This window comes from Cervus canadensis, chromosome 20 (assembly GCF_019320065.1).
Source record: "Cervus canadensis isolate Bull #8, Minnesota chromosome 20, ASM1932006v1, whole genome shotgun sequence".
Classification (NCBI taxonomy): Eukaryota; Metazoa; Chordata; class Mammalia; order Artiodactyla; family Cervidae; genus Cervus; species Cervus canadensis.
The window spans coordinates 9,127,530-9,149,617 of NC_057405.1; the positions used below are offsets into that span (position 1 = coordinate 9,127,530).

The 22,088-nt window shown below is 35.7% G+C and overlaps 1 protein-coding gene across 1 annotated transcript in view; it reads left to right on the plus strand.

Annotated features, from left to right (window-relative positions):
* The window catches only part of MANEA (mannosidase endo-alpha), a 62,439-nt gene extending 48,793 nt beyond the window's left edge, over positions 1 to 13,646 (plus strand). Inside the window, exons 4-5 of the mRNA XM_043439364.1 lie at positions 7,325 to 7,401; positions 8,256 to 13,646. Coding sequence (XP_043295299.1) covers positions 7,325 to 7,401; positions 8,256 to 8,925 — 747 coding nt within the window. The 3' untranslated portion in view covers positions 8,926 to 13,646. The remainder of the gene's footprint in view (positions 1 to 7,324; positions 7,402 to 8,255) is intronic.
* Positions 13,647 to 22,088: the final 8,442 nt, after the last annotated feature.

The following is a 22,088-nucleotide window of genomic DNA, read 5'->3' on the forward strand; positions in this document are numbered from 1 at the left end:
TTTAGTCTTATTGATTGCATTCTGGTTTTGTATTGTCATTATTTCTTTTTTTCTTATCTCTTTCTGCCTGCATTTGTAAATTGGTTATTTTTCATGGTGATATGCTCTTCTACCCCCTTCTTATGGATCTGCTCTAAATTTTTGCTTTGTGGTTATCAAGGGAGGTTATATAAAACATCTCCTAGATATAACAGTCCATTTTAGGTTTATAGAAACTTATCTATAACTCCGTAGTTCAGTTCAGTCACTCAGTCGTGTCCGACTCTCTGTGACCCCATGAACTGCAGCACGCCAGGCCTCCCTGTCCATCACCAACTCCTGGAGTTTACTCAAACTCATGTCCATTGAGTCAGTGATGCCATCCAGCCATTTCATCCTCTGTTGTCCCCTTCTCCTCCTGCCCCCAGTCCCTCCCAGCATCAGGGTCTTTTCCAATGAGTCAGCTCTTCGCATCAGGTGGCCAAAGTATTGGAGTTTCAGCTTCAGCGTCAGTCCTTCCAATGAACACCCAGGACTGATCTCCTTTAGGATGGACTGGTTGGATCTCCTTGCTCTCCAAGGGACTCTCAAGAGTCTTCTCCAACACCAAGTTATCCACTATTTTGCTCCTTCCTTTTATATATTGATGTTTTGATGTTACAATTTACCTTTTTTATTGTATATTTATTAACTTATAGTAGTTATTTTTCCTACTTTCATTTAACCTTTAGACTATAGTTGAGTGTATGTGTGGCAGCTCAGTCATGTCCGACTCTCTGCAACCCCATGGACTGTAGGCCGCCAGGCTCCTCTGTTCATGGGGTTTCCCAGGCAAGAATACTGGAATGGGTTGCCATTTCCTTCTCCAGAGGATCTTCCCAACCCAGGGATTGAACTTGCATCTCTTGCATCTCCAGCATTGGCAGGTGGGTTCTTAACCACTGGAGCCACGTGGGAAAGAGTTAACACATTACTGACTGGGGGATTTTACAGAAACTAACGCCTATGGCTTTAATACATTTCCAGACAATAATGTATTAACACACCATCCTACTACAGAGGTACAGTGTTTTAAGTCCAATTCTATATTTCTCATCTTTACCAGAGTACTGTGTAATTTTTTATGTTTTTATTTCAGCTTGAAGAACTTTCACCATTTCTTGCAAGGCAGATATAGTGGTGAACTCCCTCAGATTTTGTTTATTCTGGAAGGGCCTTTACTTATCTTTTCTAGCTGAAGGATAACTTTGCTCAATAAAGTATTCTTGGCTGACCATTTTTATCTTTCAGTTCTTCAAATATGTCATTCCACTGCCCTGAGGCCTAGAGTTTCTACAGATAAATCTTCTGATAGACTAATGGCAGTCCATTGTAGGGTTCATTCTTTTTTTTTCCCCCTGCTTACCTTTAATATCTTGGAGAATGTCTTTTTGCTTTGAGAAAATAGGATAATCTACTAGCTTTAGTGGACTTGTATGTCCAAGTCTTTCCTCAGATTTTGGAAGTTCGCATCTATTATTTCTTTAACTCCCTGACCCTGCCTTCTGTGTCTGGAATCCCATTTATCCTGACATTTTTCAGGATATATGGATCAATATCTGTAGATCATGTAGGCTTTCTTTGATCTTTTTCTCTTTTTTCTCTTTCAGTTCTCTCTTCTCCTTTGTGTGAGTTCAAAATTTCTCTCCTCCAAGTCAGTCATTCTATCTTCATGTTCTCTTTCCTGCTAAATATTCTCTGTGCTGCATGCTATCTAGTTCTAGAAGTTTTGGTTCTTTTGAAAACTTCATTCTCTTTAATAAAGAATTGTTTATTCACATATTTTATTCATGATTTTATTGAATTGTCTTGAGTTTTCTTGTAACCTGTTGAGTTTTTCATAACATCTGTTTTCAACTCTATCAGATAGTTTGCAATATTCTGTGCCTCTGAGTTTGGCCGCTAGAAATAGATAATTTTTCTGTGATGCCATGTTTCCTTGATTTTTCATATTTGTTTTAGATTTGCACTTTTGTTCTTGCATATGAATTAGTAGGTACCTTCTTAACTCTTTTCTTGTTGCCTTCAGCAGATGGTATGTTACTGTAGTGTTGATATTAGAGTTTTTACTTTGTTTGTGAGTTTGTATCTGCTCTAGTCTTCTTTGTTTCCTCTTTTGAGTGAATTTTTAAACTCTTCTGCCCTGTCTTTTGCTTTTTAAAAGGTTGCTATACCTCCAGTTTGTAGTTTCTGAGCACTCCCTCCCTCTTCCGGAGCTTCCTCTTGGCAGTGGCACTTGGGAACCCACACATGGAGCCAGTGTAGAGGGGCAGTGACGTGTGAGTTTAGCTCGGGGCACATTGGGGGTGCCTGCAGACCCAGTAGGGCGATCCCGGGGCTCCTAGGTGGACTGCTGCTGAGAACAATCCCTTTCCCACCAACTGAAGTTCTTCTTTGCATCTTTCCTAATATCCTCCCTTCCCTAGTTGTAAATGTCATATCTTAGTCCTCTAGGTGAAAGGTTGTTGCTGAACGATAAGACGTGGGATTCTTGGCCTCCGGAGGAGACGGATTCAATCCGGGGCCAGAGACGAGGCTGGATCGCTCAGAGCTTTTGTGTAATAAAGTTTTATTAAAGTATAGAGAAAGCTTCTGACATAGGCATCAGAAGGGGGCAAAAGAGTACCCCCCTCCTAGTCTTTTGCTGTATGTTATATAGTCACTCACAGTCTGTTAATGAAATGAAAGGAATGTCATAAAATTTAGAATGGCACCAGATAATTCATCCCAGGCCATAAAACGATTGACTTGAATCTTGTAGAAGGGCAGAATACCAACAAATAGTTCCGTTTACATAGATTAGGGGAACAATACCTGAGTAAGTAAGTTAGGCCGTTTGGCGGAACCAACTTGAAGATAGAGTCTGGGGTTCATTAACATAGCTTAAGACAACATTTCCATACGAAAAAGGAATGTATTGGTTAACTCAAAGTTTGAGAGTAGTTAGCTTTAGGTGAGACCAAGTGTCATGGCAACACAGAATGTTAAGAGAAACCTCCTTTTAAATTTGTATAGAGAAGGAAAAACAGATCGCTGGTTTGTTTCTTCCTGCCGTTTAAGAGAGAGAAAAATGTCTGGCACTTAACAGCCTCTTTTCTCCATTTGGAGACCCCTGGCCTTCCTGCCTGTTACCCTCTCATAGGTACTGGTGGAGAGAATGGGTTTTTCCAGCGACTTCTAGTCCAGCTGGCTTAGCCAGGCACTTCCTTACCAATCTGCTTTTCCCTCTCGGTGTTTCCTTGGGCAGCACTTGATGCTAAGAAAGTCTGTCCACTGCCACCAAGCTAGCATGTCTCTGTTGACTTCTTTACTTACCTTTGGTCTCCAGTTATGTGCTGAAGTCTCTCTCTGGAGGATTAGACTTCGGCAGGTTCTGTCTCATATGTGAGTGCCTGCCTGGGTCTTCATTGACCGGGTTTTTGCATGACAGGAACAAAGTCTAGGCAGTTTGGCTGACTCCTCTGTTTCCCAGCTCAAATAGAAGTTTGTCTCTTATCTTCATGGTGGGTGAGACAACTCCTGGGTTCCTTGGCGTAAGACACTAGGTCCTAAAACACCACGGAGGCACTTTTGCTCATGTATGAATAATCTCATGTTGATTTAAAAGGGAATAAATAATAGGAACATTTTATGCCATCATGTTTCTAATCCCACTCTCCAGGATCATCAGGTTTTCACTTAAAGAGGTTCACTTTGGGTGCATGGTTAAAATTAGAAGCATGAAATGAGGAAACATCTATACACTATACTCTATATCTATATATAGAGGAAACATCTATATGACTCTTACTTCCCCTTCTAAAGATATTGCAAACATCTGATTTTATATATATATATATATATATGATTCTGTCATTTTTAAAGTGGTAGTATTGGTCTAATAATTCTGTTTTTTTCCCAAACAGAATAGTGAAATGGTGATACATCACTTTATTAATTAAACCTACAAAGAAATATCATTACCATTAATGAGTTAGAAATATGAAGGATAATATTAAATGTTGGATATCAATAATAGCTTTTTGGATTATATAAATGTATTGATTTCCATTTTATAGAAAGAAAGCCATTTATAGTTTGCAGCTTTACAAGCAAATTCATTTTAATGTAGGATATTTGTTTAAATATGGCATCCTTTATATATAAAATGAAACTTACTTAGAAAATGTTGCATCTAAAGGGAGATTATCCAAGGTTACATTATGTAAGAGTATGAAAATACAAGCATCCTTGTCAATTTTCTTTTGGTTGAAGTTAAAATGCAAATACTAGAGCTACAGCAAAGTCTGCCCTAGCAGTACTTAGAGTATACTGCAGAAATGAGTATATTTTGTTACTACTAAAACCTTTCTTTGTATAATATTACTGAAATTTTATTAAAAGTGGGAAATGAGTTACACTGAATGTTGTCTGACTTTAAAATTAATTCTATGAAAACTAGTAGCACTGATTAATGCAAAATACATTTCACTTTAATTAAGGTAGCTGAAAACAAAGACATTTTATATTGCAGTAGCACATAAGTCTCTAATTCCATATATGCTTCATAGGAACCACTCTAAAATTAAAATATTATCAATAAGTTTATTAGATTTCCATAAAGATTTATAATGGTAAGTCAGTAAAATTAGTAATAAAAATGAAAGTGCTCATAGTTGTTTTGCAGATCTTAAGTAGATAGTACACATGATCTTTTCTTTAAATGACAGTCTATTCCACTAGTAGTAAATGACCTACACAATGGTTTTGGTAGCCAAAATTAGTTTTTCTTGATTTATATATAATCTTTTTTGGTTAGAAAAATTGAATTTTCTGTGCACAGTATTTTAAAAGTATTTTTGGTTTCTGCTTTCTACTCTCTTGGTAGTGATGTATAAACCACATCAGTAATGAGTGTTCTGAAAATTATTGTTCAGTATAGTATGTTTTTGATTTTTAAGTAATTTTGTTATAAATTATCTGAATAGTACATATTAAATGTAGATTCTTTTGTAAAATGCTATTTTAATTGTATAGGAGAATCTGTCATTTAAAGACATTTGCTATTGATTGCATTTAAATGTAAACTTAATGTTCACACATGGAAAAAGAATCTAGGTTTTTCTAGATCATACTTTGTTTTTCCTTTTTTTAAGGAAAGATACATCTGAATATAGAATATATTCCTATTTATCCTTTAAAAGGAATATGCATACAGGATGGACAAACATTTGAGCTTTGAATTCAGGTTGCTTATGTTGCCTCCAGCTGGCAGGGTGACAACTCATTGAACCTGCCTTACCTTTGATTGCTTCATATGGAGATACTGCTCGTAACTACCTTATAGAGGTGTGAGAATTAACTGAGGTTAAAAAGTATAAAATATTTAGAGCATTATTTAAACGAGAAAGCACTTAGGAAACATTATTACTGTTTGTTAGAATTCTCTGGCAACTTTTGTGTTCAGTAAGTGTTCATCTTACCTTGCCAAGAAAGACTTATACTCTGAGAACTGTAAAACATTAATAAAGGAAACTGAAGATAATTCAAAGAAATGGGAAGATATACCATACTTGAGGATTAGAAGAAGTAATATTGTTAAAAGATCTATACTACCCAAAGCAATCTACAGATTTATTGTGATCCTTATCAAATTATCTATGACATTTTTCACAGAAGCAGGACAAATAATCCTAAAATTCATATGGAACCATAAAAGACCCAGAACTGCCAAAGCAATCCTGAAGAAAAAGAACAAAGCATGAGGCATAACCCTCCCTTCAGGCAATACTATAAAGCCACAGTTATCAAGACAGCATGGTTTTGGCACAAAAATAAACATATGGATCAATGGAACACAATAGAGCCCAGCAGTAAACCCACATACCTACAATCAATCTGTGACAAAGGAGGCAAGTATATACAGTGGGAAAAGAATCTCTTCAGCAAGTGTTGCTGGTAAAGTTGGAAAACTGCATGTAAATCAATGAAGTTAGAATACACCCTCACACCATACACAAAAATAAACTCAAAACGGCTGAAAGACTTAAGACATGATGCCATAAAACTCCTAGAAGCGAACATAGGCAGAACATTCTCTGATGTAAATTTTACCAGTATTTTCTTGGGTCAGTCTCGCAAGGCAATAGAATTGAAAACAAACAATAGGACCTAATCAGATTATAAGCTTTTGCATAGCAAAGGAAACCTAAAAAATGGAAGAACGAATGTGTTTGCAAATGAAGCAACCAATAAGGGCCTAATTTCCAAAATACATAAACAGCTCATACAATTCAGTAACAGAAAAACAAGCAACCCAATCCAAAAATGGGCAGAAGACCTAAATTAGACATTTCTCCAAAGAAGAAATACAGATGGCAGTAGCCAAATGAAAACTCAACCTACTAATTATTAGAGAAATATAAATGAAAACTATAATGAAGTGCCGCCTCACACAAGTCAGGATGGCCAACAGTAAAAAGTCTACAAATAACAAATGCTAGAGAAGGTGTGGAGAAAAGGGAACCCTCCTACACTCTTGGTGGGGATGTAACTTGGTGCAACCACTGTGGAAAGCGTGATGGAGGTTCCTCAGGAAACTGAAAATATAATTATATTACCTAGCAATTCCACTCCTGGGTTTATATCCAGACAAAACTATAATTCAAAAAGAGACTTGCACCCCTGTGTTCATAGCAGCACTGTTCCCAAGAGCCAAGACATGGAAGCAGCCTAAATGTCTTATCAATAGATGAATGGATAAAGAAGATGTGGTACATAGACACAGCAGGATATTCTCAGCCATTAAAAAGGAATGAAATGATGCCATTTGCAGCCACATGGATGGACCTAGAGATTATCATACAGAATGAAGTAAGAAAGAGACACCACCACATGCTGTCACTTGTATGTGGAATCTAAAACGTGACACAAATGAGTCTGTCTATGAAGCAGAATCACAGACGTGGAGAACAGTGCTGGGTCCTTCAGGGTGGGGAGGGATGGAGTGGGAGGTTGGGGGTTAGTATATGTAAGCTTTTATATAGAGGATGAATAATCAACAAGCTCCTACTGTATAGCACAAACAACCATTTTCAGTATCCCATGATACACCATGGAAAAGAATACAAATATAAAAAAGAATGTATACATGTATAACTGAGTCACTTTTCTGTACAGTAGTAATGAACACATTGTTACTCAGCTATCTAAGTCAGCTTCAATAAGGTATTCATCTTAAGGTTGTCAGTTTATTAAAAATGCGGGATATGATTTCATCTTTATTTTTATATCATAATTCTTTCTCTATCAATATTTTTTGTTTTAGGTCACTTTTCATATTGAACCATATAAGAATCGAGATGATAAAAGCATGTACCAAAATGTCAAGTACATTATAGACAAGTGAGTTTCTTCTCTCCTATAATTGCTGTTATAAGTACATTTAAATGATATTTGAGAGATTTGAATGGCATAGTATGACATTAATATCAGTTTAATTTTGTAATGAATATTGCAATCATTTTGAGGAACTTTTCTGTATTTCCTTATAATTCAGTTTCTCTATGAATAATTACGGGTTGCTGTTTTTACTCTTATGTGTATATTAGACCATGATGTTTGTCATCTAACATTTTAAATTGTTACAAAGTTGTTTGTAACATATTTGTAAAAATAATTTACACAATTATTCTGTAAATTTTATGAATGTAAAGTTGTCTTTTTTTTTTTAAAAAAGTTCAGAATATGAAATGTGAATTGCTATTAGGTATGGTAGATTCACATCTAATATTTTCATTTATGTTTCAGTACGTTTACAAGGAAAGAATTTATTAATACAGTTTCATTTTGTTTAAGGGTTTACTGATAATAGTCTGTGACAGATGCCATACTCTTATATAAAAGAAACATGTCAGCAACAGTTGGGACATGTATCAGTTAGAATACACACACACAGAAAAGCAGTATTTTCATATAGAAAAATGGATTTTTTATTGTGTTAGTCATCATTTTTAAACCTCAATATAAGTAATTACTTTCTTGTTTGTTAATGTCTTAATGTATCCAGTATCTCATTTCCCAATGTGTAAAATTAAAAATGCATTTTTAATGATTACACTTACATAGCTAATTCCACAAAGAAGATGAACAATACACTTAAACTGTACTGATTACCTTCATTTTCAGTACATAAATAATTGGCTGTGGTAAATAAGTCATGAATTTTCATTTTATTTTCATATATGTTTATATTCTAGATATGGAAATCATCCTGCCTTTTACAGGTACAAGACTAAGAACGGCAATGCTCTTCCAATGTTTTATATCTATGATTCCTATATCACAGCATCTCAAAAATGGGCCAATCTGTTAACCAGCTCAGGGTCTCAGAGCATTCGCAACTCTCCTTATGATGCATTGTTTATTGCACTTCTAGTAGATAAAAAGCATAGATATGGAATTCTTCGAGGTGGTTTTGATGGAATTTACACATACTTTGCCACAAATGGCTTTACGTATGGCTCATCCTTTGAAAACTGGGCTAACATAAAATATTTTTGTGATCAGTTCGACCTAATGTTCATCCCAAGTGTGGGTCCAGGATACATAGATACCAGCATCCGACCGTGGAACTCTCAGAACACTCGTAACCGAGTCAACGGGAAATATTATGAGACTGCTCTGAGAGCTGCACTCCAAGCCCATCCCAGTATAATTTCCATCACCTCTTTTAATGAGTGGCATGAAGGAACTCAGATTGAAAGAGCTGTTCCCAAAAGAACCAGTAATATCGTGTACCTGGATTACCGGCCTCATAAACCAAGTCTTTATCTAGAGCTAACTCGCAAGTGGTCTGAAAAATACAGAAAGGAAAGAGCAATTTATGCATTAGGTCACCAGGAACTTAGCACACAACCTGTTTCTTAATGGATTGATTTAAGTTTAATAATTATAGAAATTACCTAATTTCAGTACATTCATTTTGTTTTGAGTTATGGGAAGAAAACTGTAAAAATCAATATGTACTGTTACCATTATCTCTAATAAAAATAATTTGTACATTGTTAAGGATAGTAATATCATTGCCACCTTTCACAGTGTTACACTGAGAGAAAAGTTGTGCAAATAATATTCCTTATGGCATAAATTTGCTGAATCTGTGACTGGAATTGAAATCTTGCTTTGATAGCTGTTTTTATTTCACAATAGGCAGTTGCTTGTGTTTCAAAGAGTAGTTAGCACACAGTTAATCCTACTAGTATTCTGCACCCAAAGAAACAGAACTATGTATATATTTGATATGTCTGTTCAAGAACAAAGATGTAAAAGATACATGGTTCATTTTTTAATGATCTAATCAACTTTGTCCTATTAGCATTCAGACTCTGGAAAACATTCCAATAATTCTTCAGAAGAAAATATGCCTTAAGCCTTACTGAGATAAGGCCTGCTTTCTGTAACATAATATATATCATCATAGGCAGATTTCTGGTTTCCTAAACCTTGCTAGGTATTTTGCATGTCTAATGTTTCTACTTTGTAATGATGAATTCCAGACTTCAGAAGGAAAATCTTTTCATAAAGGCTTTTCATAAAAGTTAAAAATTGCTTCTCAGTTATTGAAAAAACATAGCTGATTTACAAGTATTATGGAAATACAATGCCTAAAATACTATTTTTAGGCTATCTTGTCAGTCTTTAACTTGTTGTTTTATTATTCATGTTTTTAAATTTAATGTTAATTAGAATGAATTGTTAAGAAAAGTTGATACTAACATTGGATTGCCACCTTTTAAGTTTTTAAGCTATTTTTACTAAAGCTAACAGAGAAAATTTACTTAGCGTTTCAGATTTTAAAGATATGGAAATAAAATTTCATTCCTAAGTTTGACTTTTTATTAGATATAACATTTAAGAATGGAAATATTTTATTTAAGAGACTTTAAATTACTGTATATAATAATATCCCCATCTAAAAACATTATGCTTTTATGTTACCTAATAGGTTAAAGACTTGTGGTCTGCTGTCATATTGTGACAAATTGACCATCTGTAAAAAATGAATCTCTTTAAAAGCTAGAGAATAAAAGACACTCTGTTATTTTAGTTAATATTTTTAACTAGAACTATAGAAAAAAAAAACTAATATATATGCTCTTACATGAATATTTTTTAGATATTTATTCAATGTTAGCAATACAGAATACACATAGTCAGAATATAAGGACGTTCATTCAGAAACAAATAGTGGAATTTGTTATAAATGTCATTGTCTAATGAGTTATTTTTAAGCAGTGCTTTCAAAGCCAACTAGCATGTCTTTGAAAAGAGGCATGATTAATGTTACACTGATTTATAACTTGAGAATTTGCCATATCTCAGAATATTCAGACCATGGGAAATTAGTACATTAGTAATTAGTAAATTCACTTTCTAGAGGAAATTACAAGAATAACTCGCTATAATATTATAACCATCTTCATAGGAACACTCATGCTGATATAACCTGTGGATTTTTTTTTTGTTTTTATTACACTCAGTTTGCCACTGTATGTTTTCTTAGGGATAAACTCTAAATATGTCATACCTAATAATTTTTATAACTTACTATATTTTATTAAAGTTTAGTTAGATATCTACCACACAGGAATTTTTGTCTTTGCTTATGTTATATGCTTGAACCCATAGTAACAGACAGTTTTATGAAACAGTTCTGAGGTTAAGAGAAAGTATGTAAAACAAAGTCAGCGAGTCCTCAGCACAGACACCACTTTCCTCTCCTGCTCTCATTATAGATCTCGATCATCTAGGATCGCAGACGCACCTCTGAGCTTTGCTGTGGTTCCCAACACACTACCCCAACCAGCCACTAACAGTCAGATTTCAAATTAAGATAAGATAGATTCTGTCTTCATTGCAGAAAATTAATTCTCAAGGGAAGAATGTTTGGAATCAGCTCTAAAGATAGTTTACTAGTTTATAATTCTTTGAATATGTTTATTTTCTTTTTTAAAAAAAGTTATTTGAAAGAATTATCTCTAATGATTTTGTTATCCTTAGGGAAGAACGCTTTCAAAATCTTCCTCAGGTATTCATTACCATTTAACTCACAACAAGTTTAGATTGTATAATCACAAAAATTATTTGCTTTTATTTAATTCAATAAACTAAAGGAACTATTAAAAGGGAGAAGTAGTGTAATATATATAATGCTTGGATCAAAATGAATTATTATTATTTTAAGGTTTAATCAGGCTAATTTTTTTGACTGTATAAAAACCAAATCTTTCTTTTATTGCTCCCTTTTTAAGGACTGATATTGTAAAAAACTGCTGTTATTAATGTTGATCTCAGTTCTATATTAATTTTTTTGTTTTAAAAGTACAATTTAAAAATGACTATTTTGTTGTGTAAAATAGTTGACTTTCATCTGATAAGAGCATGCACAGAATAAATTGTATCTAAGATATAAAACTATTTATTTATGAAATGTTTAATTTCTGATTAACAGTTAAAAAGTAGTATTCAGTCAGCACTCTATAGCATTTAAAAAGAAGACATCTTTTTACTGTACATACTTTTAAAATCTGTGAACTTGTGTTATACACAGAAAAATAAAAAAACCATTTCTCAAATTTAAAAATTTCCTATTTTTTATTCTTTGGGCATAATCGTATTGCTCTGACATCCTTTAGGAAACTGATCTTTCCTGAACCAGCTCAGTTGGTAAAAAGTCTGCCTGTAATGCAGGAGACACAGGTTTCATCCCTGGATTGGGAAGGTCCCCTGGAGGAGGAAACCCATTCCAGTGTTCCAGTCCCATTCCAGTGTTCTTGTCTGGAGAATTGCAGGGACAGAGGAGCCTGAGTGACGAACACTTTCAGTTTCACTTTAAAACATCAAAGCACCAAACCACTCCTCAGTCGCTGTGCTGGGCGGAGTCGCTCAGTCGTGTTGGACTCTGCAACCCTGTGGCCTGCAGCCCGCCAGGCTCCTCGGTCCATGGGATTCTCCAGGCAAGAACACTGGAGCGGGCTGCCATGCCCTCCTCCAAGGGAACTTCCCAACCCAGGTCTCCCACATTGCAGGTGGATTCTTTACTGCCTGAGCCATAACCAAACCTTTTTTGAAACTGACCAGACTTATGAAATTTAAACACCATGGCTGCTCATAAACTCTACAGTGCTTACATGTGGAAGCAGTCCTTAAAAGTTTTTACCTAAATTTTGAATTAAGGGTGGACAGTTATGTCCCCTAGTGTAGAAGCAATATTTTTTTTTTTTTTACTACCAGCAAAATTTCAGTTATTTTTACAAATATTTACAATTTCAAAATGAAAAATTGAACCAAAAAGAATTTTTTGGCTCAGCTATTTCTTTTTTTAAAAAATGTACTTTAAATTGTATACTGATTGTTATATATCCACATAAAGGCTAAATATTACTGTATGCTTAATATAAGATTACTGTCCTGGAGAATTCAGGTACTACTTTGGCTTACTTACAGAGACACATTCATCCTTAGTCAAATCAAAGAACTCAGACATAGTGCTGTTATGTTCCAACTATCAGTGACGGGAAGAACAGTTTTCAATGTGACTAGATTTTGCTGTTGTTACAATTACTATTTATGAATCAAAAGACAGAATAATTTAAGACCTAATAAGCAAGTAGTCACAGATCTAAAATTTATTAAGCTCAAAACTTGTAGCACCTTTTATATTGTATGTTCTAAACTTCATCTAAGGTAGCCTATATATTGAATTTATATAACCATAAATGTAACCATAAAGTTAAAATGCCTTTTAGAGTCTATCCCATTGAAATAATTATTTCACTATACAAAAGAATGATGTACCACGGTAACAATAATTCTATATACAATTCATTTATAGTTTATGATTGTATCATCATGCTTTTGTGTTTTTGACTTTTTAAAAGAATAGGTTAAAAATCTGAACAACAGTCAAACCACACAAAGTGGCAGTCTTCAGCTACTTAACAGCATTTAAAATAAATATGTTAATTAAAGAATTATGTTCATGGATAAAAGTATTTTTGAGTCAGTTTTACAAAAGCCATTTGAAAACACTATATATCACCATGTTAATTTGATTATAGTATCTAAAGTGACCTTTATCCTGATCTTGAAAAATATCAAATTCAAAAAAGAAAATACTTTAAAGGAAATTCAGTTGTAATACATGCAATACATTTTAGAAACTTATGTTTGAACAGAGTCACCTAAGAGTAGCTGCCATACTTTTTCAGTGTATGCACACTAAATTTATATTTATTGACCACCATTCTATATAACGTTTTTTTAATCACCCATATTATCCATATGACAGACTCTTAAGCTATTACTATTATGATAGAGAAGTCCAATCTGACATCATGTAAAAAGTCAACTGCAAATCTGATTGCTGAATTCTTCCTTGATAATTTGCTGTTGTTATATTTATTTAAAGTACATTCTTGAAAATTATGTTCTTGGTTTTTCAGGTATCGTGTAAGAACAATATGTAGTGACAGTCATTCTATGAACAGTAGTTGAAGTCAAATTTTATTTTTCTTCATATGAGTATTATGTGTTTGTAGCTTAAGGCTTAATTTAATTTGCAAATAAAATATTCCATTAACACAGTATTTTGTCATTTCATTTTTTTACTTGAGTCATCCTCTACTAAAATTTAATGTTTCCTCTTATAAGAATATGTACACACTGACTCTGCAGAAAGGATTTGACATATTTTTTCTAAGAAATCGTTACAAAATTAATATATAATCAATGATGCAATTTTAAAAGGAATAGATATATGATACTAGTGTATATGGTTGATTACACACTTGGTAGTGAGAGAGCTTCTGAGCAGTGAATGCAAGATGTTATGTGGCTCTTGTTGCCGGAAAAGAAGCACTCCCTCCCCTATGAAGACAGACTTTGCCTCGTCAATACATTTTAAAATACATGTCTCAAACAGGCATTATACCTAGGACCAAAACTGCAGAAACCTACTGGTAACTACCAGGTATTGTAAGTAAATGCATGAGATTTATACCCTGTAAGTACTAGCAACTGTGGACAATTGTAACCTAATAGGAGTAGATGCTAACAGCTCCTATCTGTGTTGCCCCCTAAAATGTAGCTCTGCATCCCTAAAATGAGGATGTATGTCTGTGTATGTGGGGATTTTTCTAATTATACCTGTTGGCAAATATTGCAAAATATTTTAAAAATATTTTCTGGTTGGACCAGTTCATTGGTCACTAATTTCTGACTTCTGATGTAAAGAAAGTAAAATTGTATCATGAAAAATGTCCTCAACATTTTATAACACTCAAGGGAATTCCATAAGATTAGTTATTGTGATGATTATTACACAATAGATTCCAAGTATATAACAGCAAAACACAAGTCAGTGAAACTGAATCCTTGTGGCTCTGATTATGCGATCGCTTTCCCTAGGTCTTATCAAAAATTAAAGCATCAAAAAGTGAGTTAGGTACATATCTCTCAGCCAGTCATCTCTATTATTCCTCCTAATTTGACTTCTGAATAGCTGATTTGAATTAGTATTCACTGAGAGAGACTTGGAAGGCTTTTATTCTGTTGCTATTTAGATATGGATCCATTGTGGATGCCTGGCAAGTAGGTAGGGAAAAAAAAACAAAACTATAGGTAATTGTGTTTAATTCTAGTCTCCACTTCTCAGGTGACTCAACAGTAAAGAATCTCCCTGCTAAGGCAGGAGACACAGGTTGGATCCTTGGGTCGGGAAGATCCCCCTGGAGGAGGGCATGGCAACCCACCCCAGTATTCTTGCCTGGAGAAACCCACGGACAGAGGAGCCTGGCGGGCCACAGTCCACGGGTTGCAAAGAGTCAGACACGACCGAGCGACTACACCACCAGCAGCACCACCACCACTTGGGAAGCCCATTTTCTGTCCTTTTGCTGCCGTCTGCCTCTGCCTACCTGCCTGCCTTTCAACCTTCCTATCTTAGTCTCAGCTCATCTGCCTGCCTTATCTGCTTTGTTTCCAAAAGGATATTAGTGATCTGCTGGAATATTTAACATGTAGCAATATATTCCCAAAAAGAGAGCAAGAATAAAAAATATTGAACCCAGCATTAAGTGAAAACTAAATAATGTAAATACACTGCTATACTGGTGGTCACAAATTTAAGCTTTCAAGTGGCCAGTATGTAAAAGGACATGTAGTCATCTACACATTGTGCAATGTCTATAATTTAAGACAGAAATTAATTTCTCAAGAGAAAAGTACAGGTGCTTTGCTCTTAGAGGAATTTCTCCTGAGGACTCTCATAAAGAGGATACTATTACTATATGATGTATTTATCAGCACTTTCCCTAAAATGCATGCAGATCAAGTTTCCTAAGACTTTTTTGACAAATATCTTTATGGTATGTGATTACAGTATCATGCCATGCACCATTTACTGATAGCAGTTATGTCTCCATCCATCTGTATCCATCCCAAGGAGTGGATGGGCCTCAAGCAGTGCTTCATGTAATTTATTTTTGAGTATTCATTAATTAAATATTTCTTGACTTTCTGTCAGAGATTATAGTGGTGCTAGCTTTCTTTCATGATAAGTTTTTAACTTATAAAGCATTATATTTTAAGTGATGCAGTTTACATTTTCTGATTCCTTATGTCTGATCAGCTATGACAGAACTTTTCTCATAATCAAAATGAGAGGAACTGAGTCAAATATACATTAGTTCCAGAAGGGAAAGTGAAATTATATAGCTAAGAATTTTATATAGAAAAAGATTTCCATCTGCTGAATCAGTAGTATATTAACCATGGCTCATCATTCTTTAACAAAAAATAAACCAAAATGTTTACTAAAAACTGATCTGCCCAGTTTTCATATCTTTATAATGAAAGGATTGGTTTAGATGATGACTAAGATTGCTAATCGGCACTAAAATTATTCTTATGTTAATGTTATCAACAGCATCGAGAAAAAAAAGTCTTCACTTCTATTATAATCAAGAAATAAAATCTGGCATGGGGGGAAGAATTCTATAAAATTATACCAACCTTAAAATTAATTTTTGTCTTCCACCCTATATGTTATTACTCTTTTTCTTTCAGTTACCATTGTGAATATTAAATATGTTAATATAAATAAATTGCCTTAAACAGTCCTGAAACATGGCAATGTTCAACAAGTGTTGGCCATTACTGTCATTTTTATACTCAAAATAGGAACAACCCAAATGTCTTTCAGTGGGTCAAAGGAAAAGTGAACTCTGGTATATTCATACAGTACTGCTTGGCAATAATAAATAACAGTGCACTGATACATACAACCACATGGATGAATCCCAAATGCATTATGTTAAGTAGAAGAAGTCAGCCTCCAAGGATTATATATTTTATGATTCTATTTATATGATATTCTGGAAAAGACAAATCTACCCACAGATTAGATTAGTGGTCACCAAGGTTTAGGATTGGGAACTACTCTGTATCCTAATTGGACAGTGATTACCTGAGTCTGTACATCTGCCAAAATTCATAGCTATACATCTCCAGCAACATACACAAAAACAGATAAACTATCTGATATATTAAAATTTTAAAAAATCCAAAATGTGGTATTACTACACACTGACACAATGGCTAAAAATGACTGACATTGCTAAAGTTCTCATAATTTTCTGGTAGTAGTATAAAACATTTCACCTACTTTAAAAATCATTTGGCAATTTCTTATTAAGTTAATCACATCTTTACCATATAACCAACAATCCCACTTCCACTAGTAGTGGAATTTCTCAACTTACCTTCTCATTCTCTGGATTTATCACACTGTCATCCATGCCACACCACCAGAAACCTGGGGTCAGTCTTGTGCCTTAAGTCCCATCAAACATTAAGTACTACTTCCTTTTTTTCTGTGCATACCTCATAAGTATTTATGCTATTCTCCATGTGTACTGTTTCTTATCATACCCAGGACATCATCATTTTTCACCTGGCCTATTATATCTTCTCAACTAGTGTATAAAGCTGCAGTATGGTCTAATTGAAATCAACCTCCAGAGTCAGAGTCTAGGCCATTCTCTTGCTTCAAATTACTTAGTGATTCCCAATTTCCTGTCTACACAACAAAGCACAAATTTTTCACAAGGTATACAAGATGTCCCATTACTGTTCCATGCCTATATCAACAGTCTTTATCTTCTGGTTCTTTTTTTTCCCTCAGAATTTCTGCTACAATAATATTATCCTTCAGAGGGATAGCCAAACAAAACTTGTTATGTTATAACCACATGAAGAAGGGGGGCTTTTTTTTTTTTTTTTAAGTGATATCTTTCCTATTGTTCCTCATTTAGTTTACTGCTACGGGAAGTTCAACTCAGTTCAGTCCCTCAGTCGTGTCTGACTCTTCACAACCCCATGGACTGCAGCACACCAGCCTTCCCTGTCCTTCACCAACTCCCAGAGCTTGCTGAAACTCCTATCCATTGAGTCAGTGATGCCATCCAACCATCTCATCCTCTGTCATCCCCTTCTCCTCCTGCCTTTAACCTTCCCCAGGTTCAGGGTCTTTTCCAAGGAGTCAGTTCTTTACATCAGGTGGCCAAAGTATTGGACTTTCAGTTTCAGCATCAGTCCTTCCAATGAATATTCAGGACTGTTTTCCTTTAGGATGGACTGGTTGGATTTCCTTGTGGTAGAAGGGACTCTCAAGAGTCTTCACCACACCACAGTTCAAAAGCATCAATTCTTTGGCGCTCAGCTTTCTTTACAGTCCAACTCTCACATCCATACATGACTACTGGAAAAACCATAGCTTTGACTAGACGGACCTTTGTTGGCAAAGTAATGTCTCTGCTTTTTAATATGTTGTCTAGATTGGTCATAGCTTTTCTTCCAAGGAGCAAGTGTCTTAATTTCATGGATGAAGTCACCATCTGCAGTGATTTTGGAGCCCAAAATAGTAAAGTCTGTCACTATTTCCATTGTTTCCCCATCTATTTGCCATAAAGTGATAGGACCGGATGCCATGATCTTAGTTTTCTGAATGTTGAGTTTTAGCCAACTTTTTCACTCTCCTCTCTCACTTTCATAAGCAGGCTCTTTAATAATTCTTCTATTTCTGCCATAAGGGTGGTGTCATCTGCGTATCAGAGGTTATTGATATTTCTCCCGGCAATCTTGACTCCAGTTTGCGCTTCATCCAGCCTGGTATTTTGCATGATGTACTCTTCATTTAAGTTAAATGAGCAGTGTGATAATAAACAGCCTTGACATACTCCTTTCCCCAATTGTGAACCAGTCTGTTGTTCCATGACCAGTTCTAACTTGCTTCTAACCTGCATACAGATTTCTCAGGAGGCAGGTCAGGTGGTCTGGTATTCACTTCTCTTGAAGAATTTTCCACAGTTTGTTCTGATCCACACAGTCAAAGGCTTGGCATAGTCAATAAAGCAGACGTAGATGTTTTTCTGGAACTTTCTTGCTTTCTCTAATATCCAATGGATGTTGGCAATTTCATCTCTGGTTCCTCTGCCTTTTCTAAATCCAGCTTGAATATCTAGAAGTTAACGGTTCACATACTGTTGAAGCCTGGCTTGGAGAATTTTGAGTATTACTTTGCTAGCATGTGAAATGAGTGCAATTGTGTGGTAGATTGAACATTCTTTGGCACTGCCTTTCTTTGGGATTGGAATGAAAACTGACCTTTTCCAGTCCTGCGGCCACTGCTGATTTTTCCAAATTTGCTGGCATATTGACTGCAGCACTTTCACAGCATCATCTTTCAGGATTTGAAATAGCTCAACTGGAATTCCATCTCCTCTGCTAGCTTTGTTCGTAGTGATGCTTCCTAAGGCCCACTTGACATGACATTCCAGAATATCTGGCTCTAGGTGAGTGAGCACACCATCGTGGTTATCTGAGTCATGAAGAACTTTTTCGTATAGTTCTGTGTATTTTTGCCACCTCTTCTTAATATCTTCTGCTTCTGTTAGGTCCATACCATTTCTGTCCTTTATTCTGCCCATCTTTGCATGAAGTGTTCCCTTAGTATCTCTAATTTTCTTGAAAAGATCTCTAGTCTTTCAAATTATTCTATTGTTTTCCTCTATTTCTTTGCATTGATCACTGAGGAAGGCTTTCTTATCTCTCCTTGCTTTTCTTTGGAACTCTGCATTCAAATGGGTATATCTTTCCTTTTCTCCTTTGCCTTAGCTTCTCTTCTTTTCTCAGCTATTTGTAAGGCCTCCTCAGACAATCATTTTGCCTTTTTGCATTTCTTTTTCTTGTGGATTATCTTGATCACTGCCTCCTGTACAAGGTCACAAACCATCCATAGTTCTTCAGGCACTCTATCAGATCTAATCCCTTGAATCTATTTGTCACTTCCACTGTATAATCCTAAGGGATTTGATTTACATCATACCTTAATGGTCTACTGGTTTTCCCTACTTCCTTCAATTTAACTCAGAGTTTGGTAGTAAGGAGTTCATGGTCTGAGCCACAGTCAGCTCCTGGTCTTATTTTTGCTGACTGTGTAGAGCTTCTCCATCATTGGCTGCAAAGACTAATCAATCTGATCTTAGTATTGACCATCTGGTGATGCCCATGTGTAGAGCCTTCTCTTGTTTTGTTGGAAGAGGGTATTTGCTATGACCAGTGCATTCTCTTGGCAAAACTCTGTTAGCCTTTGCCATACTTCATTTTGTACTCCAAGGCCAAATTTGCCTGTTACTCCAGGTATCTCTCGAATGGAGATATTGACTCTCTTGACTTCTACTGGAAAGAGGATGAGAATGGAACAGAAAAACAAAGGAAGAAAGGAAATAAATATTCCTAACAAATATCTAATGTGTATCAACGACTGTGTTAAGTGCTGTCCATGTTATTCCAGCGACACTGAAAGACATGACACTACAAGATGAACTCCCAGGTCGGTAGGGGCCCAATATGCTACTGGAGAAGGATGAAGAAATAACTCCAGAAGGAGTGAAGAGGCTGGTTTAAAGTGGAAACAGTGCCCTGTTGTGGATGTGTGTGGTGGTGAAAGTAAACTCTGAGGATGTACAGAACAATATTGCAGAGGAACCTGGAATGTTAGGTCCATGAATCAAGGCAAATTGGAAGTGGTCAAAAAGGAGATGGCAAGATTGACATTTTAGGAATCGGTGAACTGAAATGAACCAGAATGGGTGAATTTAATTCAGTTGACCATTATATCTACTACTGTGGGCAAGAATCCCTTAGAAGAAATGGAGTAACCCTCATAGTCAACAAAGGAGTCCAAAATGCAGTACTTGGGTGCAATCTCAAAAATGACAGACTGATCTCTGTTCATTTTCAAGGGAAACCATTCAGTATCACAGTAATCCTAGTGTATGCCCCAGCCACTAACACTTAAGAAGCTAAAGTTGACCAGTTCAGCAAAGACCTATAAGACCTTCTAGAACTAACACCCAAAAAAGAAGTCCTTTTCATTATAGGGGACTGGAATGCAAAAGTAGGAAGTCAAGAAATACATGGAGTAACAGGCAAGTTTGGCCTTAGAGTACAAAATGAGGCAGGACAAAAGCTAACATAGTTTTGCCAAGAGAAACTTGGTCATACCAAACACCCTCTACCGACAGCACAAGAGACTACTCTATAATGGAAATCACAAGATGGCCAATACAGAAATCAGATTGAATATATTCTTTGCAGCTGAAGATGGAGAAGGTCTATACAGTCAGCAAAAACAAGACTGTGGCTCAGATCCTAAACTCCTTATTGCCAAATTCAGACTTAAATTGAAGAAAGTAGGAAAAAACCCCACTAGAACATTGAGGCATGACCTAATCAAATCCCTTACAATTATACAGTAGAAGTGACAAATAGATTCAAGGGGTTAGACCTGATAGAATGCCTGAAAACTATGGACGGAGGTTCATGACATCGTACAGGAGGCAGTGATCAAAACCATCCCTAAGATAAAGAAATGTAAAAAGGCAAAATGGTTGTCTGAGGAGGCCTTACAAATGGCTGAGAAAAGAGAAGCAAAAGGCAAGGGAGAAAAGGACAGATACACCCATCTGAATGCAGAGTTCCAAAGCATAGAAAGGACATAAGAAAGCCTTCCTCAGTGAACAATGCAAAGAAATAGAGGGAAATAATAGAATGGGAAAGACTAGAGATCTCTTCAAGAAAATTAGAGATACCAAGGGAACATTGCATGCAAAGATGGGCAAAATAAAGGACAGAAATGGTATGGACATAACAGAAGCAGAAGATATTTAGAAGATGTGGCAAGAATACACAGAGAACTGTACAAAAAAGATCTTCATGACCCAGATAATCACAATGGAGTGATCACTCACCTAGAGCCAGACATCCTGGAATGCAAAGTCAAGTGGACCTTTGGAAGCATCACTACAAAGCTAGTGGAGGTGATTGAATTCCAGATGAGCTATTTCAAATCCTACATGATGATGCTGTGAAAGTGCTGCACTCAATATGCCAACAAATTTGGAAAACTCAGCAGTAGCTACAAAACTGGAAAAGGTCAGTTTTCATTTCAATCGCAAATGAAGGGCAATGCCAAAGAATGTTCAGACTACTACACAGTTGCACTCATCTCACACGCTAGCAAAGTAATACTCAAACTTCTCCAAGCCAGGCTTCAACAGTACATGAACTATGAACTTCCAGATATTCAAGCTGGATTTAGAAAAGGCAGAGGAACCAGAGATCAAATTGCCAACATCTGTTGGATCATTGAAAAAGCAAGAGAATTCCAGAAAAAACACTTGCTTCATTGACAATGCTAAAGCCTTTGACTGTGTGGATCAGAACAAACTGTGGAACACTCTTCAAGAGAAAGGAATACCAGACCACCTGACCTGCCTCCTGAGAAATCTGTATGCAGGTCACAAAGCAGCCATTAGAAAGGGACATGGAACAACAGACTGGTTCAAAATTGGGAAAGGAGTACATCAAGGCTGTGTATTGTCACCTTTATTTAACTTATATGCAGAGTACACCATGTGAAATTCCAGGCTGGATGAAGCACAAACTGGAAGCAAGATTACTGGGAG